An 18,166-nucleotide genomic window follows, 5' to 3' on the forward strand; every position below is an offset into this window, starting at 1 on the left:
CATAAAAAGCCCTCCCTGAAAATGCCTGTTAAAAAAAATTTATTTGTCAGTAAATAAATGCTTTGAAACAATATAGAGCAAACTAACCAGTGAAGTGGCTAAATTATCATCAGGAAAATCACAAGTACCATAGTTATTTGTAAAGATAGTGTAATAAATATTAGAGCTATTGTATTCCTCTTGTCCAAACAAGAGGTTAAACTTGATATCTCCCTCTCTGATAGAATTATTGTACCTATTCAGTACTTTCAAGAAAAATAGAATAAGAGTTCTGAAAGACAGGTGTTGAAGGGTATATGTATTCAACAGTGTTGGAAATACAGGTAAAAGTAGTGGAGCTGTATAGTGTGCTGATGGCATCTGAATAACAAAAGAGGAGAATGTGGATATACTGGGCATAAATTGGAGGGGTTTGGTAGCAGGGGACTGCAGGGGTAAGCTGTGTGGGGGGAGGTCATGAACTACGCCGTCACAGCCAGGTCACAAATCTAGCAGTTAAGTGCAAAAATGTATACCTATGTATAGTAAGTAGTAAAATGGTAGCCAAGCTAATAGTCAGAGCACACATCCATGAATAATACAGTAGAGGACATTTCTCCTGAAAAGAAAACTATCTTATTTTAAACAAACAAGAATGTATGTTGCAATGTTTGTTTATATAGATTATAATATATTTGTTTTAAAGTATACTCAAGCATTATCTTTTGGCTGCACACACACACAAACTAGCCTAAGCTGCATGCTTACATTTAGGGAGCTTGCAGCGTAGATCTATCCCAACCAAGAAACAAAGATATGAGTTTAAAAGTTTTTCTCTTCAGATCACACTTCAAATAACATACAAATGGTAAATAAATGCAAGTTCAGGGTTGCATGGTTCAGGATTTGAAAGACAGCATGTATGAATATTACTTTCATATAAAAAATGGAAATTTTTAATTTCCTTTGGTGGTATGGTGGGTCTTTACACAAAAAGCCAAATACAGTTACCATAAAGTTCTATTTAAATATCTAAATTCTTGCTTTCCTTACAAAGTAACACATCAAAAAATCAGTCTTTCCAAGTTATGATAGTTTGTAATTTTTGAGTTTAAGAAATAGTGTAACAAATAAAATCTCAGTCTTCATGTTTGGTGACTTAGGAGTTAGTCAATAGGACCCCTTGGGAAACTGCCCTCAGGGACAAGGGAGCAGAACAGAGCTGGCAGATCTTTAAGGATGCTTTCCGTAGAGCACAAGAGCTCTCAATACCCCGGTGTAAGAAATGAGGAAAGGAACGCAAGAGACAGGCATGGATGAGTCAAGACCTGCTGGTCAAACTAAAGGGCAAGAAGGAAATGCACAGGCAGCGGAAGCAGGGACACAGGTATCCTGGGAAGAGTATAGGGACGCTGCCTGGTTGTGTAGGGATGGGGTCACGAAGGCCAAGGCGCAGCTAGGGCTGAACTTGGCAAGGGATGCAAAGAATAATGCTGCACCTGGGTCAGGGCAACCCTTGGTATCAATACAGGCTGGGGGATGAAGGGATTGAGAGCAGCCCTGCCGAGAAGGACTTGGGGGTACTGGTGGATGAAAAGCTGGACATGAGCCAGCAATGTGCGCTCGCAGCCCAGAAAGCCAACCGTATCCTGGGCTGCATCAAAAGGAGCGTGGCCAGCAGGTCGAGGGAGGTGATTCTGCCCCTCTGCTCTGCTCTGGTGAGACCCCACCTGCAGCACTGCCTCCAGCTCTGGGGTCCTCAGCACAGGAAGGACAGGGACCTGTTGGAGCGGGTCCAGAGGAGCCACAAAAATGACCAGAGGGATGGAGCACCTCTCCTATGAAGAAAGGCTGAGAGAGTTGGAGTTGTTCAGCCTGGAGAAGAGAAGGCTGTGGGGAGACCTGATTGCAGCCTTTCAGTACTTAAAGGGAGCTTAGAAGAAAGATGGGGACAAACTTTTTAGCAGGGCCTGTTGCGACAGAACAAGCGGTAATGGTTTTAAACTAAAAGAGGGTAGGTTTAGACTAGATATAAGGAAGAAACTTTTAATGATGAGGGTTGTGAAACACCGGCACAGGTTGCCCAGAGAGGTGGTAGATGCTCCATCCCTGGAGACATTCGAGGTCAGGTTGGACGGGGCTCTGAGCAACCTGATCCAGTTGAAGATGTCCCTGCCCATTGCAGGGGGGTCAGAGTAGATGACCTTTAAAGGTCCCTTCCAACCCAAACTATTCTATGACTCTATGACTTTACCAACTGCATACTGTACAATTTTAATCTTGTTTCATCTTCTATCAGTCTCACCTATATTTGCTTCTTCCTGACAGTTCCCTTTTAAATACCTCACAGTATTTGTTTCAGACCTTAAGGTGCAGTAATGTTGTAGTCACTCTGCAAACCTCCTTACAAAGGGTTTTCTTCTTTGCAGACAGTAAGTACATACTGTGTTTCTGAAATTACTCAGGTGTGGATTTCATGCTTGAATAATTCAGGTGGTTGGGTTTATTATCCTTCAGTCTTAAACCTTTCATAGCAGTGAAGTGTAATCACCTTTTAATCTCGATTTTGTTGTAGGGCTTTTAATCCAAGGAAATTAATGGATTTTCCATTTACTTGATACTGCTGTTGTGTAGAACACGCTAATAGTCTTAAAGCGGGGAACTATGCCGTTTGTCGCTTGCTGTCGAGCAATCTGAACTTTACCATTGTGCAAGCATGTGCAGTAACATGGGCTTTATTATAGCGAGCTGTAAACTTAAAAGGAAGCCCACCAGTAAATCACTCTCTGATTTCAGACCTGCTTTTTTTTTCCTAAAGGTTCTTAATCATTCCCAAGTTTTGGTGAGGGAAAAGTAGCGTTGTATTCTGACGGGAAACTATGCACTGATAGAAAATAGCGTACATGCCACCGTGCCTGGGATACAGTTACTGAGGAGAGTTCAAGGTTGTGTTTTTCTGACTTTTGTATGCCGACTCAGTTAGGCTCAGTTATAACGCGTTCACGCAGCCTTTTGCATTTACTTAAAAAGAGCAAGCTCTCCATTCAGCTTTGCTAGAACATCGAGACTCTCCGTATTGTGTAGGAGAATGACACCAAGGGAAAGGAATTTCCCTCTTGTCAGAGATCAGCGCTGCAGGAGCATTACAGGGGCAGCTTTATAGCTCTGCCGTCACTCCGTACAATGGAGAGGGCTCTGTCTGTCGGCTGAACAAAGGGCCTATTGTGACCAGCTGGCCGAAGAATCTCTTCAGTCACCGTGACTCCATCACAGAAAATTTGGCTTACAAGAAAATATTGAGCACAAAGTGCGAAACGAGATGCCTGCGTCAGAATGAGTGATAGGGGGGAAGAACCGGCCAAGCTGACACAGCAGCTCTTTTTCTATTGTATTGTTATACACACCCCATGTGTCATCTGACGGAGTGGTTTATTGCCTTTGGCTTCATAAGAAGCGCAGTACAAAAACCAGAACCTAGAGTTTACTGTGAGGTCAGACCGTGAAAACCAGGCCCATCCAAATGTACGAAGCGACAGGGATCTTATTCTTGTCAAATTTCTACTGATAGCCACCCACTCGCATAGCTACTGCAGGTCTTGCTGCTTACAGATATTTTTCACGAGTGCGATGAGTGCCCCTGTGCTTTTTGGCTGCAACAGTTAAACATCAGTGTCATCTCAAAGGCACAATTTCAATTGCTAAGGCAGCACTTCTCATACTGCCTCTGGCTGTGGCCCCCGTTCTTGTAGGAAGCGCCTCGTTTGTCTGTATCGCAATTCCAGTTACTGAATTTTAGAATTTGTGTTTTAAGGCAACACACTTCAGCTGGATTTGATTCACAGGCAATATGAACAGTCTGTGCGTTTTAGCAGTGCCTGTGTAACAGGTTATGCTGGGTTACTGTTTCATAAGCTGTGTGGAGCTGGTACCGATGGTAAACAGTAGCAGGCAAATACAAAAAGCCTGACTGTTTTGATATTCTGGCTATGGTTCAAGAAGCAATTCCTTCTAACGTTGGCCTTCGTGGTGTGCGTTTCTGTATAATGCCTCTGCTGGATCCTGACCCTGCCTGTTTTAACATTAAACAAGTAGAGACATGTAGGTACTGTTTACAGCCCCACGTTTTGCTTGCTGGACCAGACTGAATTCTCACCAAGGACGAATATTTGTGAAATTTCATGGGGAAATATGAATTCACTTTACTAAATGCACATTTTTCACTAAATGCAAGATTTTTCACTATGAGGGTGGTGAAACACTGGCACGGGTTGCCCAGAGAGGTGGTAGATGCCCCATCCCTGGAAACATTCAAGGCCAGGCTGGATGGGGCTCTGAGCAACCTGATCTGGTTGTAGACGTCCCTGCTCACTGCAGGGGGGTTGGACTAGATGGCCTTTAAAGGTCCCTTCCATCCCAAAGCATTCTGTGATTCTGTTCTATGAGTCTGTTCTATGATTTATGAACTGCAGTTTTGTATTTTCATTCTAAATTATTTTGATTTTGTCATCTGTGAGATATTCTACATGTAAGGCAGTATGAGAATGTAGATTATCTGATTTGATTGCTGACTATAGGAAACAATCCAATGCATTTTGAAATCAAATTTTAAGTGAAATCACCAGTATATGTGTTCTTCATTGGTTTGAAATCTCATTGCTGTTTGTAGTTCTCCTTTCCTTCAGAAAGAACTGTGAACTGGTCAGAGTGGCATTTCAACGTTTTCCTCAACTCCAGCTGGCAGTGCCCGCAGGATGCTGTGTGAGGCGATAGCGACTTCAGTTATAGGACACCATGTCCTTACCTCTGAGGTCTAAAGTATCTAAAGTATCCCTGTGTTATTTGTTGGTTTGGACCGAGTGAAGTCTGCATACATTCAAATATTAGAGGGCAAAGGAAACTATAGAAGAGTAGGAGTCTGCAGAATCAACTTGCATAGTTTACATGCAACTGAACTGCATAAATTGTAGGGATGAGACAAAATGTAGTATCTGGTCTTCCCATCATCATTTTCTTTTTCCTGAAGAAAACAGGGAGCTGCAGATACTGTGCAAGATGTGATGGCCTTGCTACATAATTTTGTGTAAAATTTTCTCCAAGTAATTATGAAAAGAAAAAAAAGGGGGGGGGGGGCGGAAACAGCTGGGTAATTATCTGGAGTTAGTTTTAATTGAGACAGCTTCACTTATTTGAAGGAAATAAAAGAGGTATTTTCAGGAAAACATTGAAGAAATCATGAAAGCTTTCTTTCACTGGCAATGGGCGGTTTCATCTGCATTGGGGTGATGTAGGAAATGCCACAAACCAGAGGCAGGAGTAGATCATGTTATGTTCTCTTAACCAGAAGTTGCTAACCTTCCACAAATTCTCAGTATAAGCCAGTCTTGGTGGTGTTGAGGTTAAAATTCCTATTTGTACAAGTTAGAAACATGTTTCAGGGCTAACAGCTAACAGGTTTTCTGCTTATTGCTTGTATGGCAAGAAAATGTGGTTAGTGATCACTTCTTGCGATTCTTCAGTTTCTTGTGGTTGAAAAGCACCTTTTCCACCAAAATGCTTGAAATTAATTTTTATTTTGACTGTTCTAATTGTGAACCTCCAAAGCTCATGGTATTGTGATTTCTTTTTCCTACTACTTTATTCTTTTAGCGTTACACGCTGCTGCCCTTTCTGGCCACGTCAGCACAGTGAAATTGCTGTTGGAACATAACGCGCAGGTAGATGCTTTGGATGTCATGAAGCATACCCCACTTTTCCGAGCCTGTGAGATGGGACACAAAGAAGTGATACAAACACTCATTAAAGGTCAGCTATTATGAATTTACAAACCTGTTCAGACTTCTGGTGCTGCTTGCTGCAGGACTGGGAAATAAACAGCATAGCTGAGCAAGAGATGGGGTAGAAAATTACTTCCCTAAAGTAGGTTTTGTGTTTAAGTACCCTTTGTCAAACAGCACTAGTAAATGTAAAAGGTGATCCATGTTGTGCAAAATGGCTAGAAGAGTTAAATATAAGACTTTCAAAATTGGGGTAGTTCTTTTTGCAGCTCTTACCGGCTCAAGCCTTTTCAAGTACGTTCTAGTCTCTCAAACCCCCTCTTCCCCAGCAAGTCCTTGTTTTTCTTTCTTTTTTTTCCTCCAGTAAATAAGACCAAATTAAGCTTTCTTCTCTTTTGTGAGAAAGCGTTTTTAGGCTTCTTTGAAGACTTTTTGACTATTTAAATGAATCTTTATTTTTTAATGAAGGTAAAATCCTAAATCATTAATATTAATATTAATCATCAAAACTCCTAAATCATTAATATTTTCCTCTGATTGGTTTTTATGAGCAATATTTCATTTGTAGACAGAAATAAGATTTAACAACATTCACAGTTTTAGATAATTGTAAAAACTCAGCTGAAGTGGAAGAAGTATGGTGAAAGAACAGTGGTAACTTAGATGCAAAATTTTGTCATTTTAGCTTCACAGAAAAGTTCTAAGTAGCTGGAAGCAGTCTCCCTCCTACTTGAGATATTATCCCATTTATGGGCAGTTGAAGTATCAAGGCTAACAAGTTGCAAGTTTTCCATCAACCAACATTTCTTACTGGAAAGCACGCTTCCCTCTGTGATCTGCTGGGTATATTTTAACCTCCTGTTAAGCTCTTCCTCCTACCCCCTGTGCCATTTAGCTTTTGTAGATGCAAGAAGCTTGGTGATCAGAATTGAGTTATGTTTAATTAAATATTTTATGATACAGACAGTCATTGTTGCTGGTTGGTTCAAGTTTTTATATTTGTGGAGTTTTATTTTTGTACGGAGTTTTCACATCTTACAAGAGCACGTAGAGGAATTAATTATCTGCATAAAAGAGTCTTAGCGTGCTCGAATTAAAAAAAAAAATCAAGCTTTTTTCAAAAGGAATTCTTACACTGTGAGTATTTTATCTTGTCTGCTTTAGAGATTTAAAAAGATATTTCATCTGAAGTCTAATTTTCAAAAATGATTTTGTTGTTAAGAAATAAAAGTTTCACTGAAAATTAATAGGCCTGAAACAAATAAAGGCTAGGTTTTTCAAGGGCATTTGACAGATCTGGAGATTCTAAAGCATCTGAGAGGATACTCAGAAGCTTGTAAAAAAGTTAGATGCCTGCCCCTCACTGAAACCATTTCATTCCCAATTAATTTTGATTTAGGTTTTAGAATTCGAGTAACAAAGTTGAAGTTACTTTCAGAAATATTTCTCTGAATTGTCAGTTTACCAAATAAGTTCTAGTTGAACATAAACCTATTCTTTTTTTTTTTTTTTTAGTTCAGGAGTATTTTCTGTTTATGTTGAAAAATGTATTTGTTGTTACAGGAGGAGCAAGAGTAGATTTGGTTGACCAAGATGGCCATTCACCCCTTCACTGGGCAGCCCTGGGAGGAAACGCTGACGTGTGCCAAATCTTGATAGAGAATAAAATCAACCCTAACGTGCAAGATTATGCAGGTAGAACACCTCTGCAGTGTGCTGCTTATGGAGGTTACATTAACTGCATGGTAGTGTTACTGGAAAACAACGCAGATCCAAATATTCAGGATAAAGAGGTACGTTGTTCTTTACTGGGCTATTTAATTAACTTCAGAATAACCATAAATCAAAACGTTTTCCTTTTCTTCAAGGTCATTCTGTTTTCTGGGACATAGAAGCATCTTTGCTGCTGTTTATCATGAAAGGAAATGCACTCTGACATAATTTTCCCTATAGCTTCACTTCTAAAATCTTGAATGAAAAGTAGTATTTTAATATGCAGCATGAATTGAACATTCATATTTTTCTATATCACTTCTGACTTTTCCTTGTCAAAGTGTGATCTTATGAGGAGTCATATTAATCATCTGATTTCTTAACTTCTATCATTGCTTATTAACAGCTGACATGGAAATGTGATTTCATGGTCTGTAATGTGTTTCTTCAGCATAGAGGTAGAGCAAGTAAGATATTGCAAGTGAGATTGCACAAGAACTGCTTCCATTACTTATCCATATAAGCATCCGCATATGTATCACTCTTCCAGGTGAAAAAAAAAGAATCATAAAATCATAGAATGGTTTGGGTTGGAAGGGACCTTAAAGATCACCTGGTTCCAACCCCCCTGCCGTGGGCAGAGACACCTTTCACTAGATCAGGTTGCTCAAAGTCCCATCCAACCTGGCCTTGAACACTTCCAGGGAGGGGGCATCCACAGCTTCTCTGGGCAAACAGAGAAGAACACTGATTAGTTTTTATGTCCTTTTGTGCCATTATTCAAGCAGTAAATGAAGTTAGGAGCCAGAATAATTGTGCAATATGTAACAGATTTCTTTGTTATATGACATAATTTCTTAGAAGTCGGTAGAACTTCGTCAGTCAAAAGAATTTCACCCAATTTGTTAAACTTTTCTGTAGCTATTCATTGTAGGGCGTGGGTAATTCCAGGTAATGGAAAAGTGTTTTTTATTATGGGTTCTACAGAGCATGCTGGGGAGATTTTCCAACCTGCTGCCAGCTCTGTGTGGCATCAGCTTGAGTACAGTTGAACACCATCAGCTCCACCTATTTCACACAGAGACGCTGCAGCGTGCTCTTCAGCCCTTGGGGTTCAGGGGGCGGCTTGCTAGCGCTGAACTCAGAATATCTTCATGTTTTTCTGTGGTCCCCAGCCTTCTAGGCATTTCCTACGTTTGGAGTTCAGAAAAGCAAGACACAGACAGGAGGCATGGCCTGGTAGCGAAGTGAAATATCTGTTTTGTTGATACTGACAGAGCTTGAGGTGTTCATATTGTGGTTCTGTGATCCCAGTTCCAAGAGTGGTCATGTATGAGCTGGCTGTATAGAGTGCAGCTTGAGAGCTGGACTTCTGCTTCATGCGAGAGAAACTCGACTTCTGAAATCAAGCTGGTTTTGAAAGCACAGCTGGAGTCTCTCTTTGTTTGCCTGGGCTGATAAGCTTTCCTCAAACTTCACCTGATTTTGAATTCTGTAGTAATTCTTTCAGTCTCGTCACAGTGTTTTGGAGCAGCCTAGAAAACAATCTGAGCTACAAAGGCTGATGAGAGCTGCTTCAGACCGGGCCGGCATAGCAGCAAAGAAAGCAACTCTCAAGCTAGTCTCCTAATGCTGTTTTTCAGCTGCTTTAGGTGAAAAAGCACTAGTGTTGTAATCTGGTTTTTTTAAAAAAAAAAAAAAAAAAAAAGTTACTTCATTTTTAAGTGCTGTATTCTTTTATTGTAACAAGGAAGTTTGTTTAGAAGAATTAGTTTGTCCAGAAAAGCATTGAATTACAGTATGATTTATGACTTTTATTGTGGCGTGATAGAGTTTGGGGATAATATTTATTTTTGTTCTGTTCTATTGTTTACAGGGAAGAACTGCTTTGCACTGGCTCTGTAACAATGGCTACCTTGATGCTATAAAGTTGCTGCTTGGTTTTGATGCTTTCCCTAATCATATGGAGAACAGCGAGGAGAGGTATTGCTTGTCTGAATGCATTATTTTGTAATTTAGCAAAAGTGCTACCTACTGATTTAAATGTTAAGTGTTCAGATATTGGCAGAGAATCGTGTTCTTGTATCTAAAAGGAGTGCTGTAATTTTGGGCTTCGTTATAAGCAGCTTTTCTAATGTGAAAAAATCTCTTCTAAGTAAGACATTGCAACTTCAACTGTTTATACTTTTGAACCTTGAACTTTCCGAGATTCCTGCAAGTATTTACTCATTCTAGTCTTGTTTGAAATATTAAAGATCTTTTTCATTTATATGAAGTTAACTGTGAATATGTATGGGCAGAGGATGAAAAGGCATTTCTGCTGCTGTTGGAGTAGACTGGAATTTTTCTTTTCTCTTTGGTAGGAATACAGCAAGAAGAAAGAAAATGGGAGAAATGTAATGTTACATTATAAAATAGTGATTACAAATTACCTGGTGGTTAACTGTATTCTGAAGGCCTAGTTTAAAAAAAAAATTCTCCTATAATCACAAAGAGACGGTACATTTGCATCTCTTTTCTTTGTCTTTCATTGACATATAAATAATAGTTTTTTAAAAGTGGTTTGGGTTGTGGAGTTTGAATTAGGCACCTGACCATGAAGATAATTACTGTTAGCAGAAATTTATAATGCCTTTTTTAGAGTAGATGACCTCCTCATAATTATAAATAAAATTATGATCAGCATGCCATATAAATTTGAATATTTCAACATTTTAAATAACTTAAGGACTTTGAAGCCTCATATTTTAGTGCTAAATTTGAGACTTCCATACTTATCCCAGTTTTTTAATTGCTTTCTTCCCCCATCGTTTCTCTTTTGTTCTCTACTCTAAAGCATTCAGATCTCTCTTCCTTCTCTGTTCTTATTTTTTATTGAGAAACACAAATGAAAGTATAAGTAGTTCCTAATTAAGTAGTGCCAATGGTCTCTTTAGTAATTTTTGATAGAAAATTAAATAAACAGTTGTCATTAAATTACTCTTAATAAGTAAGATTAAAAACCACTATTTTGCCAGAAAGGAGGCTGCTATTTTCCTTACTTTGTAGAAATGTACAAATGATGCTCAAGTGTCAGGAAAAGACGTTATTTGTGGTTTTACTATAGTCATTCAGTTAGTATCTATTTTCATTTCCCTTCTGGCATTAATATATGTTCTTATGCATAAACCTAGATTACTCAAAATATAACTAGCAGTATTCCAAATGTCAGCTCTTAAGCAGTAGTCCACGTGCAGAACAAAACAGATCCCCAATATTTCTAGATGAATCAGTCTTTAAATATAATTCTCTCAAAAATATATATATAGTATATAAAAATTGAACAATTGCCTCTTAATAAACATCTACAAAACCTTGTTTTATTGTTAAGAGATTAGAAGTTTGGAAAGTGGAAAAATCAAGTTGAGTGTTGTAAGAGAGAGTAAAAATAACTTCATGGATATGGTTCATCAGTAATTGGATGAAATTGTTTTTTAATCAGTAACAATTTCACCAAATAGTGCATTTTTTCCCAATATACCTATAGAAAGAAGCTTCCCTTCTTCACTTTCTTAGAGTGCAATATGAGATACCAGTTCAAAATTCAAACGTAGTGGTTAAAACTAAATAGGTTCGTGAAAAGATGGAGCGGAGATAGCATCTAGGATTTTAAGCTGCTCACTTGCTTGCAGATATGTGATCAAGTGCTAGTCTGGAGGGTGGTAAGTTCGTTGCTCTTCGCAAATTTATTTCGTAATCCAACTTGATGTCCTGGGTGCATCCCGTGATGCCAGGCTAGCGGCTGCTTGACCACCTTCATGCTAAATTGCATGTAACAGCTGATGGCTCATGTCTTCTTTATGCGTTTTCCTGTGAAGCCAGCTTGGTTTAAAAGCTAACTGCTTTAGAGGTAACCAGTAGAAAAGAAAATTAATAACAGGCTTTTGAACTGAAACAGCAGAGTAACGGCTGGCTGTGAGGAGTCTATGCGAGCAGCCTTGAATGGGTAGTGCCCAGGCGTACAGACCACTATTCAGATTTGATTTGAGTGATTTTTTACTTTCAAAGGTAGCTCTAATGGAGTTAGAAAATCCACATTTAAGAATATGGGTCTTCATGACTCGGATCCATAATATAATAAATTGTCTTGGTACATACATGCTAGCAGCATAAAGTTTACCTTAGTATCTTTTGTACCTGTTAATTAAAATATTCAAAACTAGGTATACTTTAAAAATGTGTTGTTCTGAAATGAGGTCCCTTCTGAAGTTCCCATTCCTGGGTTATCAAAAATCCGTATCTCTTTAAATGCTCTCAGCAACACACCTTGACACACAAATTTTCATGTTATGTCATTGTCTTTATTCCTGCAGACACTTCAGTTCAGATACTGTTAATCCTTCCATCAAATCATTGCTGCGTGGCAAGTCCAATTGTGCTTTCTGTCTGTTTTTCTTTGCTTACCAGCATTGCGTCCTAGCAAGTTACCATCAAGAAGAGCCCTAATTTTCACAATCGCATGCATTGACACTTGCTATTTGATAGTCTTGTATTATATGGTCTTGATTATGGTTTGTGACTGATAATTTTCGGTCGCTAAATGTCTTTGCCTAATGTTTCAGTGTTGGTGAGGGAGGTATGTGAATTTTGCTCCTGTGTTGACAATGGGAAACTTGGGAATTATTTTTAAAAGGACTTAGGCATCTTTGACACCATTAAAAACCAAAGCCATTTAATATTTTTAGCACCTGTGTCCGTTTTCAAACAGACTTAAGTCTTCCTAGTGCTTAAAAAAAAATTATCCCTTGCTGCAGGTGTAATCCTGCTGCTGGGTCAGTCATACTGTCCTCAGTCATTGTTACAGAAGCTAAGCCAGATTTGACAGTAAATCTGTAGAACTTAAATTCATATGGAAATAGCACAAAAAATGTTTTAACTTGCTTTTTATTTACATCATATTTCTATATGAGAACCTCCATAATTTTTAAGATTGCTTGCCTAAAGCAGGTAATTCTATGGATAGGGCTTTGGAGAATTTTGATCCAACACTTCATATAGTCTGCCCGTCCCCATCCCTCCCCTTATATTAGGAGACTAAAATAAGCCTTAAACATAGTCACATAGTGTGTAGAATGAGTAAGACAGGAAAATAATATTAAAAAATTAGTAAAACAGCCTACTGAAAACAGTGTTTAATCTGTCTTCATACTAGAAGTTGCCTTATTATGAAATGAGGATGAAGTAAATGTACTTTATGGTTAGAATTCTAGTTCAATGATAATTATTGTGGGTTTGTTTTGGTGTGGTTTTTTTTTTTTTTTAGATATACTCCACTTGATTATGCTTTGCTTGGTGAACACCATGAAGTGATTCAGTTCATGTTAGAACATGGGGCTCTGTCTATAGCTGCCATACAGGACATTGCTGCTTTCAAAATTCAGGCCGTCTACAAAGGATACAAAGTTAGAAAGGCTTTTCAAGAGAGGAAGAATCTTTTAATGAAACATGAACAGCTGAGAAAAGATGCTGCTGCCAAGTAAGTTTGAGACTTGAAATCTACTCCAGCAAATAGACATTTGTCGTAAGTTTGTATATATCAGTGTATGATTTTATCTGTTACTCATCATGATTTATTGGTCCTCTTAGTAAAATTCATGAAACTGTAGGAAGCATATCATGGATTTTTTTCCATACACCTATAGATGGAAATTGTTTTCCAGATAACCCCAAATTAAGTAACAAGCTTTATATAATATACAAGAACAAGGCAAAATACCAAAGCGGAAAAACTAGCGTGTTAACATCCATGAATCTTTACCTGAAATTCTGTATGGTGATAAAAAGGTTTGGAAAATATTTATCACTCTAAGGTAATGGAAATAATTATTGACCTATCAAGTCTTTTATATCAGTTTTGGAAAGAAATTAATAAGTAGATGAAGAAAAAAAACAGGAAAAGCCTGGTTTAATAAGACTTAACTTACTGTTTCACAGGGGAGGTTGTGCTTTTGTAGCAAACTGAACTGGATTTTATTTGCAACTTCTGTCTTGTCAGTATCATTGTCTGCACTTACATTTTCTGCTCTTGAATTAGAGAGTTACCGTTAAATCATTACATTAGATTATAGATAACTAACATATGCAATTCAAATAGTTATTTGTGAGATGTTGTGGTTTAACCCCAGTCAGCAACCAAGCACTATCCAGCCACTCTCTCTCTCTCTCCCCCTGGTGGGATGGGGGAGGGAATCTGAAAGGCAAAAGTAAGAAACCTCATGGGTTGAGATAAGAACAGTTTCATAATTGAAATAAGATATAATAATAACCACAGTAATAAAAAATTGTAATGAAAGGAAAACAACGGGGTGGGGGGGGACAAAACCCAGGAAAAACAAGTGATGCAACCACACACTACCCGCCGACCGATGCCCAGCCAGTTCCTGAGCAGTGGTCACCATCCCCCAGCCAACTCCCCCCAGTTTATATACTGAGCATGACGCCATACGGTATGGAGTAGCCCCTTGGGCCAGCTGGGGTCAGCTGTCCTGGCTGTGCCCCCTCCCAGCTTCTTGTGCACTGGGCAGAGCATGGGAAGCTAAAAAGTCCTTGACTGGTGTAAGCACTACTCAGCAACAACTAAAACATCAGTGTGTTATCAACATTATTCTCACCCTAAATCCAAAACACAGCATTATACTAGCTAGTAGGAAGAAAATTAACTCTATCCCAGCCGAAACCAGGACAGATGTGTAGGTTCTGACCCTATTTTAAGGAGGTAATGGTAGCAAGGTGGTGAAATTCTAAAATCAGGAGGTACATAAGTGACCAGCAAAATACTTTGCTTGCTTGGGCTTTATCCTTAAGATTCATAATATCAAGAAGAACAAATTAGCAGCTGGTTTCTCTTGAAGAAATCTGATTCTGGAATGAAAAAACAAAACAGTCTGAAATGATTTCCGCATGATTTTGCAGTATTCTTTCTGTAAAGAAAGGTCATATGAATAAACACACAACATAATTATTGCACCTAGATGTATTTTTGTTGCATCTGTATATCATAGCCGAAGTCAGCTGCACTCTGATCTATTTCAAATTTGGTAGTTTGATGTTCTGCATAACTGGCCAGTCTGGCCTTCATTGGGTTTGAATGCTACTACTATGCTGGTTAATAATTGTTAATTCCCAGTAAAAACCAAAGCTAGAAATATCAGATAACTAATCTCTTGCTCACATCTTTAGATCTTGAAGTTGTAACTTGCAGCCCTCCTACTATTTGCCTTTTCTGCTAAAGTTAGTGGAAGTCAAACCCATGCATGGAGAAGCTGCCTTTGAAAATATCCCGAATATTTTATGTATTTCTTTTTAATTTGGAGTACTCTGCTTCTTGCTGTGTGGTCACAAGTGACTTTACCAAATGAGGTAATTTTATTCTTTGTGATGACAGTCATTTTTAGAAGGATCTGTGATACTCCATCTAGAAGATTAAATGAAAGAGGATTGCCTCATGGAAATTTGGGGGGTGTTTTTATAATTGTTTTCCTTTGCAAGTTTCTGATGTACTTTCTGAAACTTACTAAGCTGTTGTTGATTTGTTTGAAAACAATAGAAACAAAGTCTGTGTACCAAATACCATAAAAACAGAATTAAAATACAATTGGAGCATACAAGAGAATCGAGTTGTCATGTAACAAATTTTATTTAATTGCAATTTTATGATCTGTAATAAACTGAAGGGGACATTATGTTGTCATCATTCTGCATACCCATCTGTGCATTCCACAGCTAAAATTGGCCAGGGTGTTGCTACATACAAAAAACTAATATTCCTACTGATGTTTAAAAATCTGCTCTCCAGATAAAAGTAGCCATTATGTGGGAATCCAGAATGATGGTGAACTCCTAGATTGAGCACCCCCCGCCAACTATTTCAGTGTATGTATTTAAAACTTGCTTGTAATATGTTATTTTAGGGAGTCTCACTAATATAAATCATTCCTAAGTCTGCATGTTTTTAATTAATCCATTCTTTTTCCTTTTTTTTTTTTTCTCCTTAACAAAAAGTCAACCAACATCTCATACCTGTATTATTTTCTGGTAAAGTTACATTGACTGTATCCAATGCCTGTGAAATATTTCTATACAAACATATTCTCCCATGTTGAACAAACCTATATCAAAGAAATGGTAATTTATAAAATGAAGATTGATGCAGGCCAAAACAACATGCACACTATTATGTCAGTGAGCAAAGAGACATATCAGGAGGCCAATTTGGGTAAGCAGGGAAGCCATGACAGAGCTCAAATGCAAAAAGGCAGTATACAGGAGGTGGAAGCAGGGACAGGCTGCAAAGGAAGAGTGTAAAAACATTGCTTGGGCATGTAGGGGTGGTGTCAGGAAAGCCAAAACTCAAGTGGAGCTGAGGCTTTCAAGGGATGTCACAGGTAACAAGGTGAGCTCTGGTTCTACATTAATAGTAAAAGGCTAAGCAAAGAAAATGTGGGCCTGTTGCTGAATGGTGCGAGTGGTTTAGTGACAACAGGCACAGGTGTGGCAGAAGCACTCAGTGCCGCCTTTTCCTCAGTCTTCACCAAGAAGGTCTTCCAGGCCTCTGTGCTCAGAGAAGTGGTTCAAGGAGGAGGAGAGCTGCCAGCTGTGAATGAAGATTAAGTCAGGGATTGCTTGAGAGAACTCAGCCCAGAAAAGTCCATGGGTCCAGATGGGTTGCATCCAAGGGTGCTGAGAGAACTAACTGATGTCCTTAAAAGACCACTTTTCAATACCTTTGAAAGGTCACAGAGGCCAGGGAAGGTCCCCAGTGATTGGAAGAAAGCAAATGTTGCACCCAGCTTCAAAAAGGGCCAAAAGAACAATCTGGGGAGCTGCAGACTGCGTGGTCTCACTTTGGTCCCTGGGAAACTTATAACAGACAGAAGTTGAAACAAGAGAGATTTTGACTAGAAATAAAGATAAATTTTTTTCACCCTTGGGACAATCAAGCAGTGGAACAGGTTGCCCAAGGATGTTTTACGGTCTCCATCCTTAAAGGTTTTCGAGACCCAACTGGATAAAACCCTGAGCAACCCAGCCTGACCTCATAGTTGACCCTTTTTTGAGCAGAACGTTGGCCTTGATGACTTCCTGAGATCCCTTCCAATATCTGTTACCTTAGGATCCTTTGATCTTTTGGCAGAGGGCAATGTTGATGGGACGTATGAGCATTAAACATTTTAACAGCCATAAATGTGTCAATACAATAGGTGCTCTTCTTCAGTGGGAGTAAAAGTAACTGGTTATTAATAGGTGGGATGGAGAACCTGGCAGGCGGGAAGCAGTGCTTTAGGAGAGTAGCACAGAGACAATCTGGGAAGGAGGCATTTAAAAACCAGTCAGACTACATACAGGTAAAATTATGGACTTCTAAAACTTTTTTACAAAGAGACTTTTGTTTTACTTTTTACAAAACCAGGTCTTTAGGAAAATAATATTTAAGGTTTTAAAGCATATTCGGAGAAAACTGATGTCCAATATATCAGGTTTTGAAAGCGCTGCAGAACTCATTCATCAGTTGTTCACCTTCCCTTTGAATTTCTCAGAATAAGTTCCTGAATCCATACCTCTGTTTTTACTAAGTCTTCTGGGTTTCATTCTGACCAGTTGGAGGAAACTGATTGAGAATGTGAATATGAAAGGGAAATGGATGAAAGTGAGTAAGAGTGAGTAACTCATGATACTTAGGAAGAGAAAAACATCAAGAAATTAAAACAATTAAATTAAACAGCCTTCAATATATTTAGAAAAATGTTCTAGCGGCAAAAGAGTACAAGTAGATTATGAGGTTCTTCAAAAAACTGGTAGTAAGGACTGTGTGCTGAGAAAAGATAGGAAGTGTAGCAAGAGAGAAAATAATGGGCTCTTTCAGCAACCTGAAAAGGGAAAGCACATAGTGAAAATTTGCTGCAATTACTAAAATACAATGATAAAATGAAACAAGCTGAGGTGCGAAAGAACAACTAGCAAGGGATGTGAGGTATCACAATAAATCATTACAAATATACAAATTGTAAAAGGAAGAGCAGAGAAAGAGTTGGTCCACAAGTGATGCTAAGAAGGCTGAAGTGTTCTATGTCTTTTTTTGCTTCAGTCTTCCTTAAATGTCAAATGATGTCCATTAGCAAATGGAATTCGCACTAGTGACGAAGGGCAGCAATGCAGGCTAAAATACTGAAACTACAGTTTAGAGATTAATCGGATGAGTGAGATGCTTTCAGATCAGCTTATCCTGATAAAATTCATCCTGAGCTGTTTAGAAAACTGGGTGATATAATCTTAAAATTGTTACCCTTAAAAACTTTAGGAGAACTGGTGGGACTGGAGGATTCATGAAATGAGCAAAGTGTCCACATTCTCAAAGGGGAAGAAGAAGAGTCTGTAGACCTATAAACTTCAGTCCCAAGAACCACAGAATTGTTGAGGTTGGAAAGGACCTCTTGAGATCACGTAGTCCATCCCTGCCCCTGCTCAAACAGGGTCAGTTAGAGCAGCTTGCCCAGGACCACCAGTCAGGTTTTGAATATCTATGCAAATGGAGACTCCACAACCTCTCCGGGAAACCTGTTGCAGTGTTTCACCACCCTCACAGTAAAAGAAGTTTTCTTGTGTTCAGATGGAATTTCATGAGTTTTAATTTATGCTTATTGCTTGCTGTCCTGGCAGTGGGT

At 38.8% G+C, this 18,166-nt stretch overlaps 1 protein-coding gene across 1 annotated transcript in view; it reads left to right on the forward strand.

Moving 5' to 3' along the window:
- The window catches only part of INVS (inversin), a 97,460-nt gene that overhangs the window by 58,539 nt on the left and 20,755 nt on the right, over nt 1-18,166 (forward strand). Inside the window, exons 8-11 of the mRNA XM_082320863.1 lie at nt 5,626-5,781; nt 7,317-7,546; nt 9,343-9,449; nt 12,769-12,981. Coding sequence (XP_082176989.1) covers nt 5,626-5,781; nt 7,317-7,546; nt 9,343-9,449; nt 12,769-12,981 — 706 coding nt within the window. The remainder of the gene's footprint in view (nt 1-5,625; nt 5,782-7,316; nt 7,547-9,342; nt 9,450-12,768; nt 12,982-18,166) is intronic.

This window comes from Platalea leucorodia (genome assembly GCF_965183815.1).
Source record: "Platalea leucorodia genome assembly, chromosome: 1".
Lineage (NCBI taxonomy): Eukaryota > Metazoa > Chordata > Aves > Pelecaniformes > Threskiornithidae > Platalea > Platalea leucorodia.